This window comes from Nilaparvata lugens, chromosome 1 (assembly GCF_014356525.2).
Source record: "Nilaparvata lugens isolate BPH chromosome 1, ASM1435652v1, whole genome shotgun sequence".
NCBI classification, from domain to species: domain Eukaryota; kingdom Metazoa; phylum Arthropoda; class Insecta; order Hemiptera; family Delphacidae; genus Nilaparvata; species Nilaparvata lugens.
This window is the reverse complement of record NC_052504.1, coordinates 28,292,055-28,308,686: the sequence shown is the minus strand read 5'-3', so window position 1 is coordinate 28,308,686 and position 16,632 is coordinate 28,292,055. Positions and strand designations below refer to the sequence as shown.

The 16,632-nt window shown below is 34.8% G+C and overlaps 1 protein-coding gene and 1 pseudogene across 4 annotated transcripts in view; both read right to left on the bottom strand.

Annotated features, from left to right (window-relative positions):
• The window catches only part of LOC111058341 (PI-PLC X domain-containing protein 2), a 117,582-nt gene extending 109,343 nt beyond the window's left edge, over window positions 1-8,239 (bottom strand). For 3 of the 4 annotated variants that reach the window (XM_039424529.1, XM_039424535.1, XM_039424526.1), the window contains exons 1-4: window positions 8,099-8,239; window positions 4,601-4,709; window positions 2,332-2,506; window positions 893-1,181 (exon numbers count right to left, since the gene is read on the bottom strand). In XM_039424529.1, coding sequence (XP_039280463.1) covers window positions 893-1,181; window positions 2,332-2,506; window positions 4,601-4,676 — 540 coding nt within the window. In that variant the 5' untranslated portion in view covers window positions 4,677-4,709; window positions 8,099-8,239. The remainder of the gene's footprint in view (window positions 1-892; window positions 1,182-2,331; window positions 2,507-4,600; window positions 4,710-8,098) is intronic. The other variant, XM_039424523.1, reaches the window with a different exon arrangement.
• On the bottom strand, window positions 2,176-2,286 carry LOC120349527 (annotated as a pseudogene).
• Window positions 8,240-16,632: the final 8,393 nt, after the last annotated feature.

The following is a 16,632-nucleotide window of genomic DNA, read 5'->3' as shown; positions in this document are numbered from 1 at the left end:
AAACAATCTATCACTTTCCAAGGTGATGGAACCGACCTCCGTTTGCTCATCTGCAGCTGGCAACGAATTCAAAAAGATTTATTAATGAATCTAGTTGTTCTACATCCAATCGATAAAATTGGTTAGATCAGTATGTTTTACACTAACGCAAATGGGAATTCTACCTGTAATTAGCAATTGCCAATAAATAGTTCAAGAATTTACTCGTACCATATTAAAATATTGCGTTTTTGGAAACACCTGAAATTTACCGAATTCAATTACCTGAGAATATAGGTAAACCTGGCCATTTTTTGCAGATCAGGACATAAGCATTGTCCAAATTTGCGCTTACTACCGTCCTGGTCCAAAAAAAAACACAACCACATTTTGTTGATAGTCTTGAAGCCCTCAATTGAAGGTAAATACATGAAGGAGTATGGTCGCTTACGGAGATTAACGGAAAGAATTGGTCAAGACTCAATTGAACCCTCCAGTCAACGTGGGGTGGTGAGGTGAGGTGAGCATGATTGTAAATAACTCCATATATACAACTACATAATCAAAACAAACACTATACACTTTTAATTGGATTCACTGCCATTAGAATTATAAAGGTTTTCGTCAACTTTTCAATCAGTGATGATTGCTGATCATCACTGATGATATATAATAGCTCCATTCATAAGTTGATATTAGGTACAGTTTGAAGATACGTTTATTGTTTATGGTTTGAGGTTATTCGGATGATGAATAGCATTGATTTGCTGTTGTAATGTTGTTATAATTATTACTTATCACCAAATTGTCTTAGTAAGAGAATAAGAATATTTGACAGTGTTTTAAAATATATCCAGAAAATGAAGAACCAGCATTAAAATGAGAACAAAGGATTATCAAAGCAGGAGATTACCTGATAAGATTTATCTCTCATCCAGGACAGCGTAACAGTATTTATGTCCCACGGGAGAGGACAAAGTTTTTCACAAAATATGACCTCCACCAAATTCATAAATCTCAGATGATCATCTTGTGTAAATCCATAGAAATGTTGGAAGTCCAAGATAACAATTTCTTGCTCATTTTCAGTCAAAAATTTGTTGATTTCAATTAAAATATTATCAATTTGTTCGCCAAATAACGCATGAGTTATGTAGAAGTTACTGTCAGTATCGTTTGTTGCTAGCCTCAAGTCAAAATACCTAGAAGTAAAAAAGGAAGAAATTACAAAAGTAAGTTCATTCAAAAATAGGACACAAGTAATAATTATAATTTAAAACTTTATTGTTGATTCAATAGGGGAACACCCGTATTTGGTTTGATTACATAAGGTCTCTTTGAAATGAATGGAGCGTGTTTTGCCAGATAATGTTGTGAAGACAATTATTATTTTGAAGAAAGTTATTCGCTTCTATACTGAGATGAGAGGATTTGGGTTTCTTGGCTGTATTGATATATTGATACTAGAGACAGAATGTCGTAAGAGGCCTCATGTCACTCAATGCCCAATAAATATTTCATGTGAAGTGAAGTACATGAACAAAACATATTCTGCTTCATGGAAAAATAGGAAACTCATTGAAACGATGGCCCAAACGGGTCCTACATTAACAGTGACATTCCGTCATACATTGTTGCATCATCACAGCGAAAGCCTTCGAGCAAAACTTTTTGAAGTAGGGTTTTTTGTTTATCCGATTTTTTGTTTATATTTTCTTCGCTGCTCTATTTGAGGTTGATTTATTCTTCTATCATTATAATTTGTGATTTACCAGTGGTTTATTTATTGTTATTGTTTGTTTATTTTATATTAGGAGCCTCTTGCTGATGACAGAACATGCTTGATTAACAAACATGTGTGTGAATGTTATACCGTTACTGGCCAGCCTAAAACCAACAGGTCTAACCCAAATTCACAATAGACAATTAATTGGGAAAATATTATTAAAATAACTGATTATTTTGTTGAAATTACATGAATAACTTCATTGAAATTGGAAATTCATAGCAAAAAAATAGGCTGTGAGTGGCTTCGAACCGGGGACCTTCGTACCAAGCATCGAGCATGATATAATCTTGGACACGTCTCAACTCTATGTACTCACCATTTGTTTGGGCTTTTATATGTACGTAACTTGCATTTGCATACTATAAATTTCTTGTACATATCATTTATCATTGATCTAAGTTAAATACATAGAATCATGCGCCCGAGATGCCCACATTTGGGGCATTCGCAGGGGTCAGCCAAGTCACAGTGCAATGACAAGGTCTCGCCCTGGGGGAACCCCCACGCCAAGTAAGTATGTGAAAATAGATAAGAGTTGAATAATTCAACAGAATACTGCTTACCTGATACCATAATTCAATTGTTCTTCGACAGTTGAGTTTTGTGTAATACTCCACTTGAGAACAATACGTTTAACAATGTTCCCGAATATTTTTGTCAGTATTTTGACGAAAAGCTGGGCGTCTGGTGCAACTTTGGAAGATTCATTTATCGTGTAAGTCATTGAATCATGACTTCCTGAAAATAAAAATATTTATTCAATTTTTTGAAGAGACAGCTCTTTGAGAATCAATTTAGGTAAGTTACGTTGTAGGCATACTAAGACTGCTGCTTGCTGAATAATTGAAGATGCAATAAATTGAATTGTAATTCCTTTCAAAAATGGGAACTGTCTCTCTTTCTCTTGAATAGAGTATGAACATTATGAAAAACCATTTTGATGAATTGAGATTAGGAGAGACGCTCTCTGGATTCGCCAAAGACTAGAAAGGAATTGATGATTAATGTATACAAGTTTCAAAATTAACTTGAGAATATTCCATTAAAAAATTTATATGAACTGCACACAAATTCAAAGGAAATAGCCGCTTGCAAAAACTGACAGCTGCTGTTTCTGGAGATTTACCTTTTACGAAACCATGCTGATTGGTACTGGTCAAGCTAAGTTTATCAAGAAGGACAGCATTCTCATTTCCATATATTTTCAAATTATCTTTATAACAATTGATCCGGACCTAGTTCCCTATATTCTATCTATTTTAACTTTTAAAAACAGGAAAACTCTGGCTACTTTACTATATTGGGGAATATTCCAGAATTAAGAGGTTCAGATTTATTATAGTTTATATGAAATAAGTTGAGACTTGGCCCTCTATCCAAGGAAGTTACAGCGGAACCAATTTGTGTGAAATTACGACTTTCTCAAATTTATAATTTAATCACAGAATTGATTGTAGCATATTATCCCCGATATTCCAGTAGTGCTGAAAAAGATTCAGGGTTGGAAGATTGATAGGAAGTTGGAAGGTTCAAATTTTCGACAAGCTGGAAATGTTTCTGTTTCAAAAGATAAGTGGGGTGAAAGCGAGAAAATTTCTCAAAAATAATATTGAATCATGTTTCCAATTATTGTCAAAAGTAGTCGGAAGAACGTATTTTGGTCTCTAAGAAATTTCAAAATTAGGAGACAGGCTGCATGGTATGCGTTGTGTACTTAATTAAATGCTGAAGGTGGGTAATTTACAAGATATTAAACTGAAGTATTTAAACTGCTAGCAGCTGGTTGCAATGAAAGGCTGCCATGCAACACTGCTTGGATTACTCGAAGCAAGGTTGTCAAATCCACTGTTTATAATCATGTCGCTTGCAGTTGCTGAATTGTTTAAGCGTTTTGTCTCATGTTTTTGTTGCCCAAGCTATTGATAGCATAATCATGAAATACCACTCAGCCGCTCTCCTTGAGTTTGAACCACGACATGGAGGTTCGGAACCCACCTTAAACTGTAGGTGCACTCATAACTCATTATCATCCGTCTCATTACTCACGCATATGTTTTATTCTATCCTCTCTGCAACAGAGAAACTGTATCACACTGCAAGAAAATCCCTTGCCGCCGCAGCCTATCCAACAGATACTTATTGTCAGCCATGTCCGCTCTTTAAAATTAATAATGTTCATTAAATACTAGTGTTAGTGCATAGAGCAGTGAGGATTATTATACCTGGGATTTCAAAACTTTGCTCGATGTGAATTTAAAAATTTTAATGTAAGGCTCTGTTCGAATGAGTCCTATCTGGACTTATATTTTATCAGCCTTAGTTGTATTATTTAGTTGTGATACTTATGGCCCAATTAAATTCCATTAATTTTTAATCTACCTAATTCGGTTTCGTTAGCCATTGGGAATTGCATGCATCACCATTACTTATTTCATATTTTTGATCTTCAATTTCAAGCAATCATTATCATACCATCAATCCTATTTTTCTGATGAGTCAACAAAGATTGTGAATAATAAAAAGCCGACACCCTGAATATAATAAATGATTGGATAATAAAGGTTAATTAAATTATAATATCAAGCAAGTTTTGAAAAGTAAGTCATTGGTGACATAAATTAAATAGTCCCAACTCCCAACATCTGATTTGCAAAGATCTGATTGGTTTTCGTGGCATTTAATCGTGATTAAAATTTAACAGTTTTTTGTGAAACCGGGCCTAAGGCCTGAGCAATCGGCTCATAAAATAAACCGTTGCGTATTCCTGCCTTGTTGACGGCAAAGTACAATGAAAATTTTAATCAAAAATCATATTATAAAGATAATACGTACCTGGAATGGATAGAAAGATGACTGGAACAGTTTTCACTTCTTCATCTAAATTAGTCATCCAGTTTTTCAAATCCATTGCAACATATAAATCACTTCTAACTTAATGAACCTGAAATAAAGATGTTATGAATTATTCAACAGTATGTATTTATGGATAAAAATCAAATCAGATATATTTCCTCAAAAAATACAACAAAAGTATCAGTAGGCTACCGTATTCAAAATTATATACTATTTATCAATAACTTTGGCCTTTAATACCATTAATGATCAAATGCAGGGTTTGAGAATTTAATACTGTACTGAATAAATAATGATTTACGTATACTAATTTATGACTGTCAATAGTTTAGGTTTCTCAACAAGAGGTTGACAGTGGCTCAGGTAGTCTTCACCTCATAAAATTCTGACTGCTTTTCTGCAATAACAATACTTTGTTGACGTGGCTGATGTTCCCATACTATATTAAAATTACATAGGCAATAATGCTTTGAAAAAATGTAAAATATGAGTCCCTAAGATATTGTTCTGGAACTAAGTTTCCAATCTTCGCAGTAAATAAATAACTCTAGCTAGCCTACCAGTAATGAAACTTATGTGGGGTTCACAGGTCAACTTAGGGTCAAACATTCTAAGGAGCTTGTATTGTATTCTAAATACACAGACATGAATAGAAGGTATAGAAGTGCTGAAAATGGTGCAAAAAAGAAACACACAGCAAATTACATCAAATCAGCCAGCAATGTCTGCAAGGCTGCATGGAGTGTAATAAATAGTCATAGGCCCAAAAAGAAGAAGTAGAATTTTAACTGAATCCCGACGACTTTAATGACTATTTTACAACAGTTGCTGAGAAGATACAAGCAAGTTTACCAGCCAACGATATGGAACCATCTTCTAACATCATGTTGACTCAACACAGAATGACTGAGTGGAAGGAAGTTAGTCCATCACAGATAGTGAATTTAGTTGGAAAATTCAAAAACTCGAAATCGCAAGACGTCCACGGCATATCATGTAATATTTTGAAAGAAACCATCACAATGATTGCTGAACAAATGGCCAGCGCAATAAATGAGTGTCTGAGATGTGGCAGATTCCCTGATATTTTGAAAATCTCAAAAACCAGACCAGTTCACAAGAAAGGTGCAGTGGACCAGCCAGCTAACTTCAGGCCAATATCTATTCCTCCCACCATGGCAAAGGTGCTGGAGACTATTATGAAGCAACAAATGGTGGATTACTTCGAAAGTAACAACCTCCTTTGCCAACAGCAGCATGGTTTCAGAAGTGGCCGCTCAACAACAAGTGCACTGATTGCCCTGACCAGCGAAATCCAGAACACATTTAAGGCTGGTGATACAATAGCCCTTACACTGTTTGATCTGACGAGTAAAGAAAGCCTTGGATTGTGTTCCACACCAAATCTTCCTAAGAAAGCTGGAAAAGTATGGAATCAGTAGTCCAGTACTCCATACCATCAAAAATTATCCTGAAGACAGAAGCCAAGTAGTCTCAATAAAAGGAGCTTTGTCAAATACCAGATATATCAAACACGGAGTGTGCCCCAGGGCTCTGTCTTGGGTCCCTTTCTATTCATCCTTTTGACAAATGACTTTGTTCCCAGCAAGGACTCCATAATGTTTGATACTACGGTGATGTCTAGAGGAATATCAAGTGAACAGGCATTGGCAAGGAACGAAACCACACACCGGAGGCAAAGAGATGGTTCCAAATAAACAAGCTTAAACTTAATGAGGACAAATCCCAAATATTAATATGCTCTCTGAAAAGCGAAAAACCCGAAAGCACTACTGAACCAGTAAAATTATTGGGGTTTTGGTAGAAAATTGAAATGAGACACACACATTTCAAAGACATGCTTAAAACTAGCAAGAGTCCTACATCTCCTAAAAAAAAACTAAGGTATGTTGTCACTCTAGAATACTTGATGACAGCCTACTATTCGCTTTTTCACAGTGACATAACATACAGAATCCTTCTCTGGGGACATGCTTCAGCCAGCTCAGATATACTATTGCTACAAAAAAGGCCATTAGAATAATCACATTCTCTGACCACCTGGCACACTGCAGGCCACTATTCAAAAAGCTGAGAGTACTTACAATCTTTAGCCACTATGTACTCTGCTCACTTCTATTCATAAAGGATAAAGCAAACAACATGACAAAGAGAGGCAACATACATACCGTACCTACAACACTCGACATGCGGCAGACCTGGATGTACCTCGAAGCTGACTTACAGCAACTCAAAAAAGTTTTGAAATATGTGCACTGCGACTGTATACCAGGCTCCCTGATTATATAAAAAATTGCAAAGCTAGAAAGTTCAAGCAAATATAGAAAGAACGCCTAATACAACGGCCATTATAGCCTACTCATTGGCAGAACTAGTGGATGAGCCCCTATACTCAAACACGAACAGCCACCATCCCAGAGTTTGAGGGGTTACCCCCTGAACTCCCTGACACAGTCTATCCGGTTCTCCCGGTCAAGGACGAAGAATTCAAGTATCAAGTAAATGTTTATACAGCGGGTTAGTGCTGGTACCTTTGTACCTGCTATATTTTTGAGAAGATAACTGGATAGGCCATAGAAATCTTTGCTTTTAGATAACTTTAGATTATAAACTACTCTAGGAATAACTTCCTGACTGACTTCATAAAAACTAAAAGTGATATTAGGCTGGGGTCTTTATTAACATTCTCATTTAGCATTTCGATGGCTAGTACTACTCTAGTACCAGATGGTTGTCTACTACTATCGTTTCATAGACATCATCAACTGATTGTATGAAATATTCATTTAGTAGCCTATATTTGGCACTTATTGATATATTTGGCTCTATTTTATAGCCTTAAGGAGAGGTAAAACTTTGAATATTTTTATTGGAAGATATTGTCTTAGTTATTTGCCATGCTTTCCTACAACTGTTATTTGAGGACTCAATAATTAAAGCAATAGAGCCTCTTTTGTCCTCATCTAATGACTTTTTTACAGTTCTCTACATGTTTTGGAATTGTTTTAGCATGTTCGGTAGGCTTTTTTCTTTTTTGAAGTTTTCATGTAAGATAGTGAATAAAATCTTTATTTTGCTAAGCTTAGGTTTATACTAGTCAGACCTGCTAAGTTAAGTATAAACATATATAGAAGCGATTAGTAGGCATACTTGTGAATAACTTTATTTGGTTTACCGTAAAAATTACAATTCCAACCTTAATAAAATTGTGAAAAATAAATAGGCTTATAGGCTATATTATGATACAATCTAAAGACACCTGTTTATGCCAAATAACAACGAACAACAGCCTAAAAACAGATAATACAACCTAATACAGATTCTGTATTATCTGATAATGAGGGTCTTTCATTGTCATGAAACCTCAAAGCTTTGTTAAAACCACGGATATTATTTCCATTTTTAGAGATTTAAAAATTAATAAATCAATTAGGCTAAACAAAAAACCTGTCTTACCATTACTATAATTCAGTAGTCTGTATTCACCGCAAAATGCAAAATGTTTCAACAATCAACAGATCAAACAAAGCCAGATCCAACTTCCAACATAACCTAATAGTCTACAGGCGAGAGGCGAGTCTCGCTTTACCAGTGAACTCTATACTAACTGGAACGGGCTGTCCAATGCAAAGCTACAGCCAAAAGTGTGTAAGACGGAGTGAGTAAGACAGGCCTACCGTGTGGGATTCCCTTCTCTCTCGTACTCATACATTAAAGCAGGTTGTTGCAGCTCTTGAGTACGATTATTCATTTTTAAAGTTGAAAAGCGGATTTGAATGAGTATCAGGGCTATCAGTATTAGATCACAACCTTTTCTCTCAAATAGTGTGATGTATTTGTCGTGAAATGCGTAGAATTGAATAAAAATACGATCAAGAAATGGTAATGTATTGTGTTGCATTTGGATGCAAGAATGGGCATGTTGAAGGAAATAAAATAACATTTTACAGTTGAGTCAAAATGTTTTAGTCTATTGAATAATTTGAAGAAACCTTTTTGTTTTACATACACTTCCAATATTTTTTTCTATATTGATCAGTTTATTTGACCAAAAATAAAACAACAAATTTGGTTATATTACTAGTATACGATGATAGTTTCTATGCTAATTGAAAATTTAGACATACTTTATAGCATCTAAAATAAAGAAACATAGTTGAAGAACAAATAAATCCTTATTCAAAAAAGAATAAATACAAATGATTAATAATTCTGTGTTATCATCATGAGAAGACATAATTTATTTTAGGTACCTACTTTTATTTTGAAAAGTATGATATTGCTATCAGCTGAATTGTGATTAATTTTTGAAACCTTCCATTTCAAATAAATAATCGTTCAATTTACAATATTATAAAATTGCATGATTGCCTGTAAAGTCGGTATACGGGCGAAAGTTTTACGTGACAACGACTTTGAGTAGTAAAATAATTTTAATGTGAATATTCATTCGTATAGTAGGAAGAAGGATGAAATAATAACTCACAATGAGAGTGAGTGAGAGGCACGCGTCCCTTCCACTCAGGCATGGTTAGCCCGCGCCCACCTAAGAGCGAGAGAGACAACCATTGACTTGACATTTTGAATTAGTGGCGCAGTCGCAGGAGATTGCTTGCGGCGCCTGCGCAGGTTGACTGCTCCGTTTCACTCTCTCTCCAGGTGAATGCCTTCGGCTGCTGCAGCGTTGCTCGCCACTGCTCCTATTCGTGCTCTTTCCAGACGACCGTGAACCGAAACGAACGCTCTCACTCGCTCTCATTGTGAGCGCATAACGTGGGAACGTAACGCAGTTTCTTGAAGTGACTCCCGGCAAACCAATTTATAAGACGTTATCACGTCAATAATTACTAGCCGTCAGGCTCGCTTCGCTCGCCATATCCGTCTAGCCAGGGGCTCCGCCCCTGGACCCCTGACTGGATCGTCCAAGAATGAGATCAGCAGGCTCGCTTCGCTCGCCTGCATTTTTCATTTGGGCATTTTTATCATATGTTAGGACAATCCAGTCGGGGGTCCAGACTAAACGGCTGGCTAAACAGATATGGCGAGCGAAGCGAGCCTGACTACTAGTAATATAATATTCCTAGGATTGAAGTAGCAGTGCCCAATCAATATTTCTGCAATAAATGCATTTAAATCTTCAACTTGGTGCCAACCTAACAAAGTCAACTCAACTTAATGCCAACCTGACAAAATTATTAATTTAGTTGCCAGTTAACAATTGTTTCGAAGAGGTACTCTATCTAGATTATAGTTCTATAGTAACATATGATATGGAAATTTCAATTATAATTAAGAGATTGGGAGAAGAAGAAGAATATACATGCTAAAAGACGAACTTTAAACCCTTAAAACAACCCTTAGAGTTAAAATATTGCCAAAAGATTTCTTAGTGCTCCTCTAAAGGGCCAACTGAACATACCTTCCAAATTTGAACGTTTTTGGTCCTGTAGATTTTTAGTTATGCGAGTGAGTGAGTGAATCAGTCAGTCAGTGAGTGCAATTTCGCTTTTATATTATATATATAGATTTAGCATATTTTACTATTCACTTGTCATATGGTCATAATTATAATACAATTAATATAAATGTTTCTTCATAGATTTCTTTGCATCATTTCTGAAACTCCCACACTTACATGATTTGAAATGTTATCAGAATGCCTAGTATATTGCTATCATTACATATTCAATCTCTGTAGTTTTCTGCTCTTAAGCAGGTCCTTCTATATGGCAGCAGCCCTCCACTCTCTTCTATTCTCTGCCAGTCGCTTCTTTGTATAGTAGCTCATCCCCTCCTTGATGTCGTCCAACATTTTGTATCTTGTTCTCCCTCTTCCTCTTCTTCCCTGAATGGTCCCCTCCATGGCATCCACCAACAAGCATTGCCGTCTCATCCAATGTCCCAGCCATCTCCTCTTTCTTCCCTTTATCACATCCAGCAGACTCCTTCTTTCCCCAATCCTCCTCAACACCTCCTCGTTTGTAACTTTATCCCTCCAACTGATCCCCTCCATCCTTCTCCATATCCACATTTCCAATGCCTCAAGCCTCCTCTTATTCTCCTTTCTCAGCGTCCAAGTTTCTGCACCATACAGTGCCACACTCCAAACATAGCACTTTATTAGCCTTTTCCTTATTGTCTTGTCCAGTTGGCTACAAAGAATTCTCTTTTTCTTATTGAATGCTGTTTTTGCCATAGCAATTCTTACTTTGATTTCTTTGTTGCATTTCATATCCTCTTCCATTATGCTTCCTAAATACTTGAAAGATGATACCTGTTCCAACTGTTCACCCTCCAGTACAGCATTCCCCATTCTTGCTTTCCCTGCACCAATTCTCATGCACTTTGTCTTCCTGACGTTTATCCCCAATATTCAACATATTCAATAATCCTGTGTTATTGAATCATCATGAGTCCACATAATTAATTTTATTTACCTACTTTTATTGTAAAAAATATGAGATTGTTATCAGCTGAATTGTAATCAATTTTTGAAACCTTTTAATTCCAAATTGTTCATTTTACTCTGGTAATTATGAAGCATATTTTATTTTTACTTTCCTTGCCCTATTACCATAGGTAAAGAAAATATTGCTTTCCGAAGAAAATTAAGGTTCCCCAATTTCTACATTTCTATACGTTTCAAGGTCCCCTGAGTCCGAAAAAGTGGTTTTTGGGTATTGGTCTGTATGTATGTGTGTGTGTGTGTGTGTGTGTGTGTGTGTGTGTGTGTGTATGTGTGTGTCTGTGTATGAGTGTATGTGCATCTGTGTACACGATATCTCATCTCCCAATCAATGGAATGACTTGAAATTTGGAACTTAAGGTCCTTACAATATAAGGATCCGACAAGAACAATTTCGATCTAATGCAATTCAAGATAGCTGCTGAAATGGCGAAAATGTTGTCAAAAAGAGGGGTTTCCGCGATTTTCTCGAAAACGGCTCCAACGATTTTGATTAAATTCATACCTGGAATAGTCATTGATGAGCTCTATCAATTGCCACAAGTCTCATATCTGTAAAAATTTCAAGAGCTCCGTCCCATCTATGCAAAGTTGGATTTCAGATTCCCAATTATCAGGCTTCAGATACAATTTAAACAGAAAAATTCGAGTGGAGAAGATTGAGCATAAAAATCTCTACAATTAATATTGAGTAACATTTTCACCTAAAATTGAAATCAAGCCCGAAATTCGAGAAAATGTGATTATCCAATTGCAAACTGTTGGCAACTGTTGATTCTATTAAATCATTCACTATGAAGAGATATCAGACTTCGTATGTCTCCAGCGTTATTGTCCTGTCACCAGCTGGCTTAGATCTTTGTTTATAAGTAGACTTGTAATGCGCGTGAACACTAGCATCAGGTGATCAATTTTCATAACGGAAAGGAAAGTTGTTTGAGTGTGCCACACCAATTTTTACTGTTTGCTTATCATAGTCATATAATATAATAAAATGTTTCTTCGTTATTTGCTTCATTTCTGAAACTCCCACTCTAACATGATTTGAAATTACACCAATGCACACCTACATAATTCTACACATTGATAGCCTGCTGTAAGTAGGCCTATATTATTAAATTGAGATAATTCATTGAACAATAAATCATAAATCTTTCCTTCAACAATAACAATTAATCATATAATCCAAAAAACAATAGTATATCCTATCAAAATAAACATAAGTCTGTGTTTAATAGTTTCAATTAAACACAGCCCTTCTTTGGACTGTGTACAAACAAAATTCGGGATTGGAATAATAAGGACTATGAGCCTGTTTTTTCATTCCCAATCATTTCATGACAGTTTATATTTGTCCTTGTTAAATAAATTAAAATTAATAAATGATACACTTCTCTGAAATCTGGCCCAAAGTTATTCCCTTGCTTGTGACAATACTAAAACTATTGCAGTCACAAATGAAAAAAAATCTTTTCTTTATTCATATTTAACCTATTCCATTATTTTTGCTCTCAAAAAGTTAACAATGAACTGCTTCATAAAGGAAAAATAACGCTTCCATGAAATAAGACATACAATATAGAAATAAAATAGAAATCGAAACTGTGCAATGCATTTTCCCATAAGAGCCAATGTGTTACAAAATGACGAATCCCACAGCAATGCGGGTTGCCTATCTTTACCAGCTGCCTCACTTTCTTTGTGTTGCTAGCCCATTCCAGTTAGTATAGAGTTCAGTGCGCTTTACAACCACAGTATACATACAGTATGGAAACTTGGCTTGTACCCTGTCGCAAAAATCCGCCATCTTGTTAGGAAGCGCCGCATTGTAATATAGTGAGGTGTACGTTATAATGGCAGTGAATAAAGATAGGAGAGAAACGTTGCCAAGTCTCTCCATTTTGCCACTGACTGTACGCAGCTGTTACTTAATTCATCCCATTAAATTTATTCTAATAATAATAATTATCATTTCCTTGATAAAATAATCAATTTAATGTCAAATTGATCAAGAAAATATATTTTTTCATAATTTGATACAAAAATTTGCTTCCATGACAAAGATCAGATTTTTATTTTTAAAAAAACCTGAAATGGCGGCTAATTTGAAAAGTTGTGATACTACAATCTGAATTTCAAAACAACAGAAATTGAGTTATTTAGTAGGTATTCTATTCCAATTTTCTTTAAAAATAATAGAAAGATTAAGATCCTATTTAAAAATAAGTAATTTGAATGAATTAATTCCAAAATAACTTTTCAATATTTATATTATTTATACCGGTATGAGTAGGTCTAACCTATATGTGTAGGCTAACTTAATTAAGCATGGATGAAGTCTAGGATGGTTAGTTATCAACTTTTAAAATGTCATTTCAGGTATTTTAATTTGTGTTTCTCATAAGGTAATGTTTAAAAATTATTTCATTGTTTCAAAAATACATTTTAAATCAATTATATGACTTGTGTACTCAAGTATTTTGATAAAAGGAAGAAAAAAAATGGAGGCTGAGAATATGGTTTGTTCAGTTTTGTACAACAAAACAGATAGCACTATTTCTCTCTCGCTTTGCAATGTTGTCTATTTGCCAGAATATTTTATATTTGACCGAGCGAAGTGAGGTCTAAGATTCAAGTCAACGGTTATATATCACGCCGGTCTCCATTACGTTTCACACCATGCAGGTTCATAAATGCAGCCATCTCTCGTGTACAAAGTACGACTGCAAGTCTGGGGTCAGGTTGACTTGTGAATGGACGAGTATTTACTTGCTACAGAAGTATTTACTTGCGTTTATTCACACCAAAATTGGAATTTTTCGGGGGTTTACTAGTCTCTTAAGTATTTACTCACGAGTAAGAGTAAATACTTGTTTTATTCACTTCAATTTTGGCGTTTACTTGTCATTCAAGTATTTACTTGTCCTACTCATTTTTATCCACACCGCCCTATATTTCCATTATTATTTTGAAACTTTCAAGTAAAAAAGTGTTTATTTTGAATCATGTAGGATAAATATTATATATATATATATATTATCAAAGCTTTTATAACTACTTAATATGATTCATGCGGCATACATTTGATAGGGAATGAGTTACAATTTATAAAATGTGTACCCTGATAGTTCTACAAAATTGAATGTATAGTTGTACACCATGATTTTTTTATTGACATTATGACATTTACAATCATAAATAATATTTCAATTGAAGTACTGTATATACCTATACTTTCTTCAAAGTTTAGAATCATTAAAACTGCCTGTACTGTAGTGTTTTGAATTATGGTACCTATGTGTTTCCTCTGATCCTACAACTGTGAGTAATATTTATTGATAAAGCAGAAGTTATTAAAGATCGTAATTCAAATAGCAGAGCTTCAAAACTGAATGAAGTATAAACATATCAGTTTTTGACATTATATTTTATATTAATAGGCATATACAGAGTGATTCTCAATTATGGTAAAATAATTTAATACGTGATAGTAGAGGTAAAAATAAGAAAAAGAGTTCTTATAACCATAAACGCTTCATAAGCGAGCTATACATAGTGAAAGATTTTGCCTGGAGTTCAGTTCCTCTGGTGAAATACACCGATGCTGAATTGTTTGGGGACTAGTTTTCGAGAAACTTATGCTAGATTCATATGGAAAAATATCTGAAATATTGAACAAAACTAGTCTGGAAGCTGTAATGTGAGTAGTTTTTGAAAAAAAGTTGAAATATTCAAAAAATCTAAGTGGAAAAACACAGACTTCTACGTTTGATGCCTAATAACTTTCTTTAATGACCAGTAAACAAATAATTTTTTGCAATAAAAATTGTAGAGAATTTCATTCTGAAAAGAATCATGTAAGCTGTGTGAACTGAATTTGAATGAAAGTTGAATAAAATGTATTCTTATGTAGTACATTACACCACAAAAATTTGCTGTTTTATGAGGAGAGAACTAATAGCTCGTAGGTTGTAGCTGATTGCAAGTAAAATATTCGGTTTTTATGAAAAGTTTGATTCTTATATGAAAGTAGCATTACCTATTTTAATGACATTCAAATTATACCAAAAGACTAAAGATGATGTTCAATGTGACCTCCATTGTTCTGAATGTATATGTTTAGACTTCTTCTCATTGATTGTCACAACTGTTCAAATATTCCAGGAGTCTGCTTTATCATTTCTATTCCGTTCAAAATCCTTAATCGGAGTTCTTCAATGGTATCAATTGGAGTATTGTTTACTAAGGTTTTCAAGTGTCCCCAAAGATAAAAATCCAAAGGATTCAAGTTTGGTGACCTAGCTGGCCATGGTACTGGCCCACCTCAGCATACCTATCCATTGATTTGGAAAGCTGTGATTCAGGTGTTCACAAACAGCAACACTGAAGTGTGCTGGAGCTCCATCATGCATAAACCAAATGTTTTGGCGCAACTGAAGAAGTACATCTTCAAGTAAGATAAATAGCTCCTCTCTCAAAAAGTTTAAGTAGATTATGCGATTAAGCCTGGGAGGAAGCTCGAACCGAGGTAGATGATCTCCTATGATTCCTGCCCAAATGTTTAGTGAAAACTGATTAGGATTGATGACATGAGGATTCTCAGCTGCCCAAATATGTTGGTTGTGGACGATAGCTGTTCTTGTAAAGTGTGCCTCTTCGGTAAATAAAACGGTTGTTAAAAAGTGTTTCTAAAAACCATCGGCAAATACCAGCATGGGGAATAAAGTCTCGTGGCAATAGAGTATGAACTTTCTGGAGGTGTTTTGGATGTAATTGTTGCTCTTTCAGTATCCTCCAAATAATAGATTGATTGACATTAAACTGCACTGACAAAAAACAGCGCGGTTACAGTAGGCATAACTTACAGTTTGTTGTACAAGGTTCAACAGTGAGCTAAAATATTTCTGAAAATAACTTTCAGCTGATAATTTCTTTTGAATATTTCCTTATTTGAAACAAAATAAATCAGCTGTTATTTGAATCCATGTTTTATTTGCAACCAGCTACAACTCATGAGTTATTAGTTCTCTCCTCATAAAACAGCAAATTTGTGGTGTAATGTACTACATAAGAATACATTTTATTCAACTTTCATTCAAATTCAGTTCACACAGCTTACATGATTCTTTTCAGAATGAAATTCTCTACAATTTTTATTGCGAAAAATTATTTGTTTACTGGTCATTAAAGAAAGTTATTAGGCATCAAACGTAGAAGTCTGTGTTTTTCTACTTAGATTTTTTGAATATTTCAACTTTTTTCTCAAAAACTACTCACACTACAGCTTCCAGACTAGTTTTATTCAATTTTTCAGATATTTTTCCATATGAATCTAGCATAAGTTTCTCGAAAACTAGTCCCCAAACAATTCAGCATCGGTGTATTTCACCAGAGGAACTGAACTCCGGGCGAAATCTTTCACTCTGTATAGCCCACTAATGAAGCGTTCATGGATATGTTTATAATATTTTTTTTCTTATTTTTACCTCTGCTATCACGTTTTAAATTATTTTACCATAATTAA